We start from the raw sequence: 12,204 nt of genomic DNA, 5'->3' as shown, positions 1-12,204 counted from the left end.
ATCCTAAATCTCGGGGAGCTGTAGGAAGCACGGCCTAGAGGATGGGAAAGGTGGGGGGCCGCTAAAGGGGTCCCCCAAATGTCGGGAAAGCGAAGAGGGGGACCCTGAGTGATGGGAGGGAACTGCGGGGGAGTGGAAATGAGGCTGGGGTCCCTAAATAATGAGAACCTCAGAAGGCGCCCGTAAAATACGGGAGAACCCTAAAGACGTGAGAAAGCTAAATTAAGGTGGGGGAGCGCCCAAACACCCCAAATCTCGAGGGAGAGCGCCTGAGTCCCCTCAAGGGGGGCCCCTATAGGGGGAGGCCACGGGGGTCGGAGAAAGGGGGGCCGTGAGAGAAGGAAAGGAGCCCCCAAATCACGGGAGGCCGCCGGGGAGTGGGGGGGGGCGGTGGGAGGGGGGGGGCGGGCCCCTCATGACGGAGCCGCGCGCCAATCTTCCCACGCCGCGGACCCCGCAGCGGCACCGGGCCGAGCCCCCCGCCCCGCCGGCCCCGGTACCTTAAGCGGGCGGGGAGAGCAGGGGGGGGGTCAGAGCCCGGCCCGGGCCCGTCCCGCCGCTGCCGCCGCCGCCATCTTACACTGAGCCCCGGCCGCGGCCCGAGATCCCGCGAGAGCCGCCGCAAGTCCCGCGAGAGCGGCCGGCGGGACGGGAGGAGGCGGCGCCGCGGGGAGAGCGGGAGGCGGGGCAACGCCGCCGGCAGCCAATGGGAAGGGGAGAGGCGCGGCGGCCAAGTCTCGCGAGAGCGCGCCTAGCAGTGGGGCGGGAGTTTGGCCAAGCCTCGCGAGATTTCAGGAGGAGTATGGGGGAGGGGAGGCGGCCCCTCACGGATCCCGCCTCATACCGGGAGGAGGAGGGGGGGGGGGGCTGACGGTGAAGGGGGGGAAGGCCCTGCCCGCCACAGAGCGGCTCAACCCCCCCCGCTCCCCTCGCAGGCCGCGGGCCCCACGCCGTTCCCCTCAAGCACCGGCACTCACCGGCACGCTGATGAGAGCGAGATCTCGCGAGGCGCTGGCGGCAGCGCGGCCCCGAAGCCTCGCGAGAGGCGCGCGGAGAGAGATAGAGAGAGAAGCGAGAGGGGCAACGGGAGAGCGGCCCCGCCGCGGGTGGGGGAGGGCGGGCGGGGGAAGCGCGGCCGCTGCCTCAGCGGCGGGAACGGCGGCGGCGCGCGCGGCTCTCGCGAGAGCGCCGGCTGAGAGTGGCTCCAAATCTCGCGAGATTGGAGATCGCCCTCCTCGGCTGGAGGACAAGATCTCGGGAGAGTGCTGCCTGAGGGAAGCGCGAGGTGTCGCGAGATCTGCCCGGCGGGAAGCGCTGAGGGAGGGCACGTGACCCTGACCAGGGCATTTTTCACCAATTCCGGTTTTCTTTTTTTTTTTTTTCCTTTTTTATTCTACAAATACAAAAGGAGGGGGGCGGGGCCGCGGTCTCCGGACACGCCTACAAAACAGGGGCAGCCAATGGGAAGCGGCCCCGCCCCGTCAATCAACCTGAAGACACCTAGGGGAGGAGCAAAAAAAAAAAAAAAACCCAGCGGGGACCAATCAAAGATGGCTCCGCCCCTCCCGCAGCTGTGGGGCGGGGCTTGTCCAATCGCCTCAGCTCCTGGAGGCGGGAAATGCAAAAGCCCCGCCCCCGGCCCATTCACAGCCAATGGGAAGGTGGGAACCGTGGTAGGCGGAGCCATATTGCAGCTCCACCTTTTTGTGGGCGTGGTTGCCTCTATGTGGGTGTGGTTTATTGTAGCCACGCCTGGTTTTAACCCTACATGACCAATGGGCGTGGCTTGGGCTGTGACACGGTGTGGTCTCAGTGGGATCCGCATTGCAGGTGTGGCCTCAGAGGGGTCAGGTGGGACCACACCTGAAGGGGTGGAGCCTAAAACAAACCACACCCTCTTTAGTGGCCGACACGTTGTTCTGATAGGTGCGGTTCTATCAGGCCCCGCCCCTTTCCTCGGACGCCCCGCCCATAGTTCATTGTTTAGCCTGCGGTGGGCGGAGCCTGGCAGGGCGTGGCCGGCCCCGCCCTCAGAGCAGCAGTTTCCCGTTGCGGTGGATTTTGAGGATCCGGCCCAGGCGCTGCTTGGCTGTGGCCAAACCCTTCCGGGGGCGCTTCCCTGCGGGTGGGATCGGGAATGTCACCGGGATTGGGGGACAGAGCCCCCCGAGACCCCCTGAACCCACCCCAGAACACCCCAGACCCCCTGAAACCACCCCAAAACCACCCCAAAACCCCCCAAAACCACCCCAGACCCGCCAAAACCTGCCCAGAATCTCCCAAAACCATCCCAGAATCCCTCCAGGTATCCCCAAAACTCCCTGTAGCCCCCCCAAACCCGTCCAGCTATTCCCAAAACCCCCCCAAACCCCCCCAGGTATCCCCAAAACCCCTGCCGAGACCCCCCCAGCTATCCCCAAAACCCCCCCAAACGTTCCCAGCTATCCCTAAAACCCCCCGAAACCCCCCCAGGTATCCCCAAAACCCCTCCAAACCCCCCCAGCTTTCCCCAAAACCCCCCCAAAACCCCCCAGCTTTCCCCAAACCCCCCCCAAACGCCCCCCAGGTATCCCTAAAACCCCTCCAAACCCCCCCAGCTATCCCCAAACCCCCTCAGGTATCCCCAAACCCCCCCCAGGTATCCCCAAAACCCCCCCAAACCCCCCCAAACCCCCCCAGCTATCCCCAAAACCCCCCCAAACCCCTCCAGCTTTCCCCAAAACCCCCCCAGGTATCCCCAAAACCCCCCCAAAACCCCCCCAGGTATGCCCAAAACCTCCCCAAACCCCTCCAGCTATCCCCAAACCCCCCCAAACCCCCCCAGCTATCCCCAAAACCCCCCCAAACCCCTCCAGCTTTCCCCAAAACCCCCCCAGCTATCCCCAAAACCCCCCCAAAACCCCCCCAGGTATCCCCAAAACCCTCCCAAACCCCCCCAGCTATCCCCAAATCCCCCCTGCAACCCCCCCAAACCCCTCCAGCTATGCCCAAACCCCCCCCAGGTATCCCCAAAACCCCCCCAAACCCTCCCAAACACCCCCCAGGTATCCCCAAACCCCCCCAAACCCCCGTCCCCAAATGCTGACCGTGGCTGGGGGGCGCCGTTCCGGGGGGGCCCCGGCGCTGGCTCAGGAACACCCCCGGGGCCATGGGGGTGGGGGCGCGGCCGGGCTGAGCCCCGGGCGGGGGTCCCGGCCCCCCCGGCCTGGCCGTGTACTCGTGGTCAGCCAGGCTGGGGGGGTACGGGGGCTCCGGGGGCGGCTCCGGGGGCGGCTCGGCCTCGGTTTCACCCCCCCCGAGCTCCGCCTCGGGCTCCGCCTCCCCCCCCTCGGGCTCGGCGGCTTCGGGGTCTTCGTCTTCCTCGTCTTCCTCTTCCTCCTCTTCTTCCTCCTCCTCTTCCTCCTCCGGGGAGGGGGGCGAGGGCGGGCGGCGCTTGGCAGGGCCCTTCCGGCGCTGCAGCTTTCGGTGCTCCTGGGGGGGGGGCAGAGGGGGGGTTTATGGGGGGTCAGGGGGGATTTGTGGGGGGTTTGAGGGGTCAGAGGGGATTTATGGGGGGGTCAGAGGGGATTTATGGGGGGCTTGAGGGGATTTGTGGGGGGTTTGAGGGGATTTGTGGGGGGTTTGAGGGGTCAGGGGGGATTTATGGGTGGGTTTGGGGGGTTTGAGGGGATTTATGGGGGGGTTGAGGGGATTTATGGGGGGTTTGAGGGGTCAGGGGGGCTGGGCCAGTTTGGCACCTCCAAATCCCCCCTGACAATCCCAATCACCCCCAAATCCCATTGACCTCCCCTCAAACACCCCCAGGACTCTCTAAATACCCCCCCCCAAAAACCCCAAATCACCCCTCCCAGTTCCTCCCAGTCCTCCCAGTTCCTCCCAGTGCTCCCAGTTCACCTGCTGGGCTAGTTTGGCACCCCCAAATCCCCCCTGACAATCCCAACCACCCCCAAATCCCATTGAACTCCCCTCAAACACCCCCAGGACTCCCTAAATACCCCCCCAAAAACCCCAAATGGGCCCTCCCAGTGCTCCCAGTTGCTCCCAGTTCCCCCCAGTTGCTCCCAGTGCTCCCAGTTCACCTGCTGGGCCAGTTTGGCAGCGGCTGCCGCCAGCCCGGTCTCCACCGAGGCCACGCGCGTCCCCTCCCGCACCGGGCGGCTCTGCCGGGGCAGCGACGGCGTCACCCGGGCTGGGGACACCCCAAAATCAGACACGGAAAACAGGGGGGACACCCCAAAATCAGACACGGAAAACAGGGGGGGACACCCCAAAATCAGACACGGAAAACAGGGGGGGACACCCCAAAATCAGGCATGGGACAGGGGGGACACCCCAAAATCAGACACGGAACGGGGGGGACACCCCAAAATCAGACATGGAAAACAGGGGGGGACACCCCAAAATCGGACACGGAAAACAGGGGGGACATGGAACAGGGGGGACACCCCAAAATCAGAGCACAGATTAAGAGGGACACCCCAAAATCAGGCAGGGAACAGGGGGGACACCCCTAAATCAGGCAGGGAACAGGGGACACCCCAAAATCAGACATGGGACAGGGGGGACACCCCAAAATCGGACATGGAACAAAGAGGGACACCCCAAAATCAGACAGGGAACAAGAGGGACACCCCAAAATCAGGCAGGGAACAGGGGGGACATGGAACGGGGGGGGACACCCCAAAATCAGACACGGAACAGGGGGGACATGGAACGGGGGGGGACACCCCAAAATCAGACACCAAAACAGGGGGGACACCCCAAAATCAGGCATGAACAAGGGGGACACCCCAAAATCAGGCAGGGAATAGGGGACACCCAAAAATCAGGCACGGAAAACAGGGGGGACACCCCAAAATCAGGCACTAAACAAAGGTGGGACACCCCAAAATCAGACACGGAACAAGAGGGACACCCCAAAATCAGACATGGAACAGGGGACACCTCGAAATCAGAGCACAGATTAAGAGGGACACCCCAAAATCAAGACACCAAAAGAGGGGACACCCCAAAATCAGGCACTAAACAAAGGTGGGACACCCCAAAATCAGAGCACAAAGGACGGGACACCCCAAAATCAGACATTGAGCAAACCTAACCCAGGCCCTGTCCCAGGGACCCCCCAAAATCCACAAATTTCCCCCCAAAACCCCCTCAAGTCCCCCCAAAATCTCCGAATTTCCCCCCAAGGACCCCCAAAATCTCCGAATTTCCCCCCAAGGACCCCCAAAATCTCCGAATTTGCCCCCAAACCTTTGGGGCTCCAGGGGGCGTCGTCCGTCACCTTCTTCTTTTTGGGGAGCGATTTTAGGGCAGGGTCGTCCTCGTCTGACTCCAGGGAGGGATAAACTGAGGGGGGGGAAGGAAAAAAGGGGTTCAGGGGGGTCTGGGGGCGGATTTGGGGTGATCTGGGGTCGTTTTTGGGGTGTTTATGGGGTGGTTTATGATGGTTTTGAGCGGTTTGGGGGGGATTTTTGGGGGATTTTTGTGTGGTTTTGGGCACTTTTGGGGTGTTTTGGGAATGTTTGGGGGGGTTTAAAGAATTTTTTAGGGGTATCCCAGGAGAGAAATCCAGGATTGATCCAATACAGACAGAGGGTGATTTTTGGGGTGGTTTTGGGGTGGTTTTGGGAGGTTATTGGGGGTCACACTCACTGTACTCAGCATCCTTGAAGCAGGGCGGTTTTGGGGTATTTTTGGGCTATTTTTGGGGTGGTTTTGGGGTATTTTTGGGGTATTTTGGGGTATTTTTGGGGTATTTTGGGGTTATTTTTGGGCTGGTTTTGGGGTCACTCACTGTACTCAGCATCCTTGAAGCAGGGCAGTTTTGGGCTATTTTTGGGGGTATTTTTAGGGTGTTTTTTGGGGTATTTTTGGGCTGTTTTTAGGATGTTTTTGGGCTAACACTCACTGTACTCAGCAACCTTGAAGCAGGGCGGTTTTGGGCTGGTTTTGGGCTATTTTTGGGGTATTTTTGGGGGTTTTTTGGGGGGTATTTTGGGGTATTTTTGGGCTATTTTTGGGCTGTTTTTGGGCTAACACTCACTGTACTCAGCATCCTTGAAGCAGGGCGGTTTTGGGGTGTTTTTGGGCTATTTTTGGGCTATTTTTTGGGGTATTTTTGGGGCTATTTTGGGCTGTTTTTGGGGTCACACTCACTGTACTCAGCATCCTTGAAGCAGGGCGGTTTTGGGCTATTTTTGGGCTATTTTTGGGCTATTTTTTGGGGTATTTTTGGGGCGGTTTTGGGCTATTTTTGGGCTATTTTTGGGGTATTTTTTGGGGTATTTTTGGGGTATTTTTGGGGTGGTTTTTGGGGGTATTTTGGGCTATTTTTGGGCTGTTTTTGGGCTAACACTCACTGTACTCAGCATCCTTGAAGCAGGCCCCCAGGCTGTCCTGCTCGTCCAGGCTCCCCTCGCCCTCGCTGTCGGTGCTCCGGGGGGCGGGGGGGGCTCTGCGGGCTCCCCCCGAGCCCCCAGGACCCCCCCTCTCGCTGCCCCCACCCCCTGCCCACCAGTTTGGGGGTCCCAGGGGGGTCCCCGCGGGCAGGTTGGCCATGCAGAGCATGCCCTGGATGGCCTCGCGCGTGCTGGGGGAGGCAGGGGCCTCGCTGTGGGGGGGAAAAATGGGGAGAAAAGGGGGAAAATTGGGGTTTGGGGAGGGGGTCGTGGAAGGTTTGGGATCCTCACGTTGAGGAGAGACGGCCCCAAAAGGAGATGGAGAGGGGCAAAGGCACAGAAATGGCCCCCAGAACTCGCCAGGGATGTAAATAACCCCAAAATCCAATCCAGGATCCCCAATAACCCCAAAATCCAACCTAGGATCCCCAATAACCCCAAAATCCAACCCAGGATCCCCAAAATTCAATCCAGGATCCCCAATAACCCCAAAACCCAACCCAGGATCCCCAATAACTCCAAAATCCAACCCAGGACCCCAATTAACCCTCAAAACCCAACCCAGGATCCCCAATAACCCCAAAATCCAACCCAGGATCCCCAAAATTCAATCCAGGATCCCCAATAACCCCAAAACCCAACCCAGGACCCCAAATCATCCCAAAATCCAACCCAGGATCCCCAATAATCCCAAAATCCAGCCCAGGATCCCCAATAACCCCAAAACCCAACCCGGGACCCCAAATAACCCCAAAATCCAACCCAGGACCCCCAAATCATCCCAAAATCCAACCCAGGATCCCCAAAATTCAATCCAGGATCCCCAATAACCCCAAAATCCAACCCAGGACCCCCAATAACCCCAAAACCCAACCCAGGACCCCAAATCATCCCAAAGCCCCAAAACCCGGGACCCCAAATAATCCCAAACCCCCAATCTCTGACCCCAAATAACTCCCAGGGAGCCCCTCAAACCCAACCCCAGCCCTCCCTAAACACTTGGGGACCCCCCCAAAATCCCCCCCTCAAATCCCTCCCCCGGCCCTGGGGACCCCCAAATCCCAACCCCAGCCCCCCAAAATCCTGCAGGGATCCCTCCCAGAGCCCTCAGAGCCAGGCCAGCCCCCCCCCCCCCTCCTCAGAGACCCCCCCAAACCTGAGCTGGGGGTACTCGGAGCCCCCCACTTGCCGGCTGGCCTTGAGCAGGTCCAGGATCCCAGCGCTGCCCCCCCGCGCCCCCCTCGTCCTCCTCGTCCGTGGTGTAATCCTCCTGGGGGGAAGGGGGTCAGAAACAGCCCAAAAACACCCCAAAAATATCCCAAAAACACCCCAGAAATACCCTAGTCTGTGGTGTAATCCTCCTGGGGGGCAGGGGGTCACAAACAGCCCAAAAACACCCAAAAATACCCCAAAAATACCCCCAAAACCAGCCCAGTCCATGGTGTAATCCTCCTGGGGGACAGGGGGTCACAAACAGCCCAAAATACCCCAAAATACCCCAAAAATACCCCAAAATACCCCAGTCTGTGGTGTAATCCTCCTGGGGGGCAGGGGGTCAGAAACAGCCCAAAATATCCCAAAATACCAAAAAAATACCCCAAAAATACCCCAAAATACCCCAAAAATACCCCCAAAACCACCCCAGTCCGTGGTGTAATCCTTCTGGGGGACAGGGGGTCACAAACAGCCCAAAAACAACCAAAAATACCCCAAAATACCCCAAAAATACCCAAAAATATGCCAAAAACACCCCAGTCCATGGTGTAATCCTCCTGGGGGGCAGGGGGTCAGAAACAGCCCAAAAACACCCAAAAATACCCCAAAAATACCCCAAAACACCCCAAAATACCCCAAAATCACCCCAGTCCGTGGTGTAATCCTCCTGGGGGTATGGGGTCAGAAACACCACAAATATCCCCAAAAATACCCCAAAAACCACCCCAAAATACCCCAAAAATCACCCCAAAATACCCCAAAAATACCCTAGTCTGTGGTGTAATCCTCCTGGGGGTATGGGGTCAGAAACACCACAAATATCCCCAAAAATACCCCAAAACCACCCCAAAAATGTCCCAAAGTATCCCAAAAATAATCAAAACCACCCCAAAAAATATAAAAAAAAAAATCCCAAAATACCCCCAAAACCACTCCAAAAAATGTCCCAAAGTATCCAAATATAACCAAAAATACCCCCAAAAATATCCCAAAATTTTAAAAATACCCCCAAAATCCACCCCAGTCCGTGGTTTAATCCTCCTGGGGGACAGAGGGTCACAAACACCCCCTCAATCCCCATTTTTGGGGTGCACCCCAATCCCCGTTTTTGGGGTGTCCCCCCCAAAACTCCCATGAACCCTCCCCAAAACCTCAATGAATCCCCCCTGGGACACCCCCAGTTCCTTTAGGGACCCCCAAAAATGCCCCGGGACACCCCCCAGTTCCTTTAGGGACCCCCCAAAATGCCCCAGGACACCCCCAGTTCCTTTAGGGACCCCCAAAATTCCCCAGGACACCCCCAGTTCCTTTAGGGACCCCCAAAATTCCCCAGGACACCCCCAGTTCCTTTAGGGACCCCCAAAACCCCCCCCAAAATGCCCCGGGACACCCCCAGTTTCCCTTAGGGACCCCCAAAATGCCCCAGGACACCCCCAGTTCCTTTAGGGACCCCCCAAAATTCCCCAGGACACCCCCAGTTCCTTTAGGGACCCCCAAAACCCCCCCAAAATGCCCCGGGACACCCCCAGTTCCCTTAGGGACCCCCAAAATGCCCGGGACACCCCCAGTTCCCTTAGGGACCCCCAAAATTCCCCCGGACACCCCCCAGTTCCTTTAGGGACCCCCCAAAATGCCCCGGGACACCCCCAGTTCCTTTAGGGACCCCCAAAATGCCCCGGGACACCCCCCAGTTCCCTTAGGGACCCCCAAAATGCCCCGGGACACCCCCAGTTCCTTTAGGGACCCCCAAAATGCCCCAGGACACCCCCAGTTCCCTTAGGGACCCCCAAAATGTCCCAGGACACCCCCAGTTCCCTTAGGGACCCCCAAAATTCCCCGGGACACCCCCAGTTCCCTTAGGGACCCCCAAAATTCCCCGGGACACCCCCCAGACCCACCTCGATGTCGAAGTCGACCTCGCCCCGGCTCCCGCACCCCGGTTGGGGTCAGAGCAGGGCTTGGCCCCGGGGCAGCTTCCGGGGGAGCCCTGGGGACACCCCAAAAACGGGATTGGGGTCACCCCAAAATGGGATTGGGGGACACCCCAAAAACGGGATTGGGGTCACCCCAAAATGGGATTGGGGACAGCCCAAAAATGGGATTGGGGTCAGCCCCAAAATGGGATTGGGGACACCCCAAAAATGGGATTGGGGGTCACACCCAAAAATGGGATTGGGGACAGCCCAAAAATGGGATTGGGGACAGCCCAAAATGGGATTGGGGTCACCTCAGAAATGGGATTGGGGTCACCCCAAAATGGGATTGGGGACAGCCCAAAATGGGATTGGGGTCACCACAAAAATGGGGATTGGGGTCACCCCCAAAAATGGGGATTGGGGCGACCCCAAAATGGGATTGGGGACAGCCCAAAAATGGGATGGGGACAGCCCAAAATGGGGGATTGGGGTCAGCCCAAAAATGGGATTGGGGTCAGCCCAAAAATGGGATTGGGGACAGGCAAAAATGGGATTGAGGATAGGCCAAAAATGGGATTGGGGTCAGCCCAAAAATGGGATTGGGGGTCATCCCAAAATGGGATTGGGGGACACCACAAAAATGGGATTGAGGTAACCACAAAAATTCGATTGGGGTCACCCAAAAAATGGGATTGGGGTCACCCCAAAAATGGGATTGGGGACAGCCCAAAAATGGGATTGGGGACACCCCCAAAATGGGATTGGGGAAGCCCCAAAATGGGATTGGGGTCAGCCCAAAAATGGGATTGGGGTCACACCAAAATGGGATTGGGGACAGCCCAAAAATGGGATTGGGGACAGCCCAAAAATGGGATTGGGGTCACACCAAAAATGGGATTGGGGTCAGCCCAAAATGGGATTGGGGCGGCCCCCAAAAATGGGATTGGGGTCACACCAAAAATGGGATTGGGGACAGGCAAAAATGGGATTGGGGACACCCCAAAAATGGGATTGGGGCGACCCCAAAAATGGGATTGGGGGTCACCTCAGAAATGGGATTGGGGAAGCCCCAAAATGGGATTGGGGTCACCCCAAAATGGGATTGGGGACAGCCCAAAAACGGGATTGGGGTCACCCCAAAATGGGACTGGGGACAGCCCAAAATGGGATTGGGGACAGCCCAAAAACGGGATTGAGGATAGGCAAAAACAGGATTGGGGCGACCCCAAAAACGGGATTGGGGGACAGCCCCAAAAATGGGATTGGGGTCACCCCAAAAACAGGATTGGGTCACCCCAAAAATGGGATTGGGGGATTGGGGATTGGGGTCACCCCAAAAACGGGATTGGGGAAGGGTTGGGGATGTTTAGGTCCCAGTTTTGGGGGGTTTTGAGGGATGTTTTAGGGGTTTGAGGGTTTTGGGGGCTGTTTTAGGGGTGTTTTGGGGTTGTTTTGGGGGTCACGTTTGGGGGTGTTTTTGGGGATGTTTGGGGCTGGTTTTGGGGATGTTTGGGGCCGGTTTTGGGGGTGTTTTTGGGGATGTTTTAGGGGATGTTTTTGGGGATGTTTTTGGGGTGTTTCGGGGTTACCCACGGGCAGGCAGTGTGGTGTTTTTGGGGATGTTTGGTGTCAGGTTTGGGGATGTTTTAGGGGATGTTTGGGGCTGGTTTTGGGGGATGTTTTTGGAGACGTTTGGGGTCAGGCTTGGATATATTTTTGGGGATGTTTCCAGGGTGTTTTTGGGGCTGTTTCTGGGGCGTTTCGGGGGTACCCCACGGGGCAGGCAGTGTGGTGTTCTTGGGGATGTTTGGGGCTGTTTTTGGGATGTTTTTGGGGCTGTTTTTGGGGTGTTTTGGGGGATGTTTGGGGCTGTTTTTGGGGATGTTTGGGGCTGTTTTTGGGGCTGTTTTTGGGGATGTTTGGGGTGTTTTTGGGGCCGTTTCTGGGGTGTTTCTGGGGTGTTTCGGGGGTACCCACGGGGCAGGCAGTGAGGTGTTTTTGGGGATGTTTTGGGGATGTTTTTGGGGCCGTTTTTGGGGCCGTTTCTGGGGCGTTTCGGGGGTACCCACGGGGCAGGCAGTGTGGTGTTTTTGGGGATGTTTGGGGCCGTTTTTAGGGATGTTTTTGGGGTGTTTTTGGGGCTGTTTCTGGGGTGTTTCGGGGGTACCCACGGGGCAGGCAGTGTGGTGTTTTTGGGGATGTTTGGGGCCGTTTTTAGGGATGTTTTTGGGGATGTTTTGGGGCCGTTTCCGGGGCGTTTCGGGGGTACCCACGGGGCAGGCGGCGCGGGCCCCGCCGCGGGGGGGTCTCGTCGATCTGCAGCTCCTCCTCCGAGTCCAGGTCCAGGGGGGAGCTGGGGGGGGGAGCAGGGGGGGGGATGGGGGCGGCCGGGACCCCCAGAGCCCCCCAGGGCGGCTGCAGCGGGGCCTGAGGGGGAGGGGCGTCAGGGGGACCCCCCCGAACCCCAAAACCCATCCCTGAGCCCCCCCCCCCCCCCCCCCCCCCCCCCCCAAAATCCATCCTGCATCCTCCTGACCCCAAAAAACCCAACCTGGACCACCCAAACTCCAAAATCCATCTCTGACCCCCACAAAACCACCCTAGAACCCCCCCATACCCCCCTGGAACCCCCCCCCAGTGCCCCCCAAATCCCCCAAACAGTAGCGCCCCCC

At 58.8% G+C, this 12,204-nt stretch overlaps 2 protein-coding genes across 2 annotated transcripts in view; both read right to left on the bottom strand.

Moving 5' to 3' along the window:
• Nucleotides 1–652, bottom strand: part of HUWE1 (HECT, UBA and WWE domain containing E3 ubiquitin protein ligase 1) — a 94,001-nt gene extending 93,349 nt beyond the window's left edge. Inside the window, 1 exon segment of the mRNA XM_071419301.1 lies at nt 501–652. The gene's annotated coding sequence lies outside the window, so the exon portion shown is untranslated.
• A 752-nt stretch (nt 653–1,404) lies between these two features.
• Nucleotides 1,405–11,962, bottom strand: LOC139586139 (histone lysine demethylase PHF8-like). Its single transcript, XM_071419335.1, has 8 exons — nt 11,806–11,962; nt 9,515–9,603; nt 7,587–7,671; nt 6,363–6,609; nt 5,254–5,349; nt 4,080–4,189; nt 3,087–3,471; nt 1,405–2,119 (listed from the first exon to the last, which is right to left on the bottom strand). The coding sequence occupies exons 4-8, from the start codon at nt 6,568–6,570 to the stop codon at nt 2,031–2,033; spliced, it is 888 nt and encodes a 295-aa protein (XP_071275436.1). The 5' UTR covers nt 6,571–6,609; nt 7,587–7,671; nt 9,515–9,603; nt 11,806–11,962; the 3' UTR covers nt 1,405–2,030.
• Between the last annotated feature and the right edge of the window lie 242 nt (nt 11,963–12,204).

This window comes from Agelaius tricolor, unplaced genomic scaffold (assembly GCF_023055355.1).
Source record: "Agelaius tricolor isolate 1412-34295 unplaced genomic scaffold, bAgeTri1.0.p SCAF_104, whole genome shotgun sequence".
Taxonomy (NCBI): Eukaryota; Metazoa; Chordata; class Aves; order Passeriformes; family Icteridae; genus Agelaius; species Agelaius tricolor.
The sequence above is the reverse complement of the archived record's forward strand: the minus strand, read 5'-3'. Positions and strand labels throughout refer to the sequence as shown.

Bases quoted from the DNA above. Each gene is read 5' to 3' on its own strand.
- LOC139586139 (XM_071419335.1), bottom strand. From the start codon at position 6,570: ATGCTCTGCATGGCCAACCTGCCCGCGGGGACCCCCCTGGGACCCCCA. The intron at 5,350-6,362 runs GTGAGTGTTAGC...CCCCCCCCTCAG, and splicing joins CTTCAAGGATGCTGAGTACA to TTTATCCCTCCCTGGAGTCA. The intron at 4,190-5,253 runs GTTTGGGGGCAA...GGGTGTCCCCAG, and splicing joins CGCCCCCTGGAGCCCCAAAG to CCCGGGTGACGCCGTCGCTG.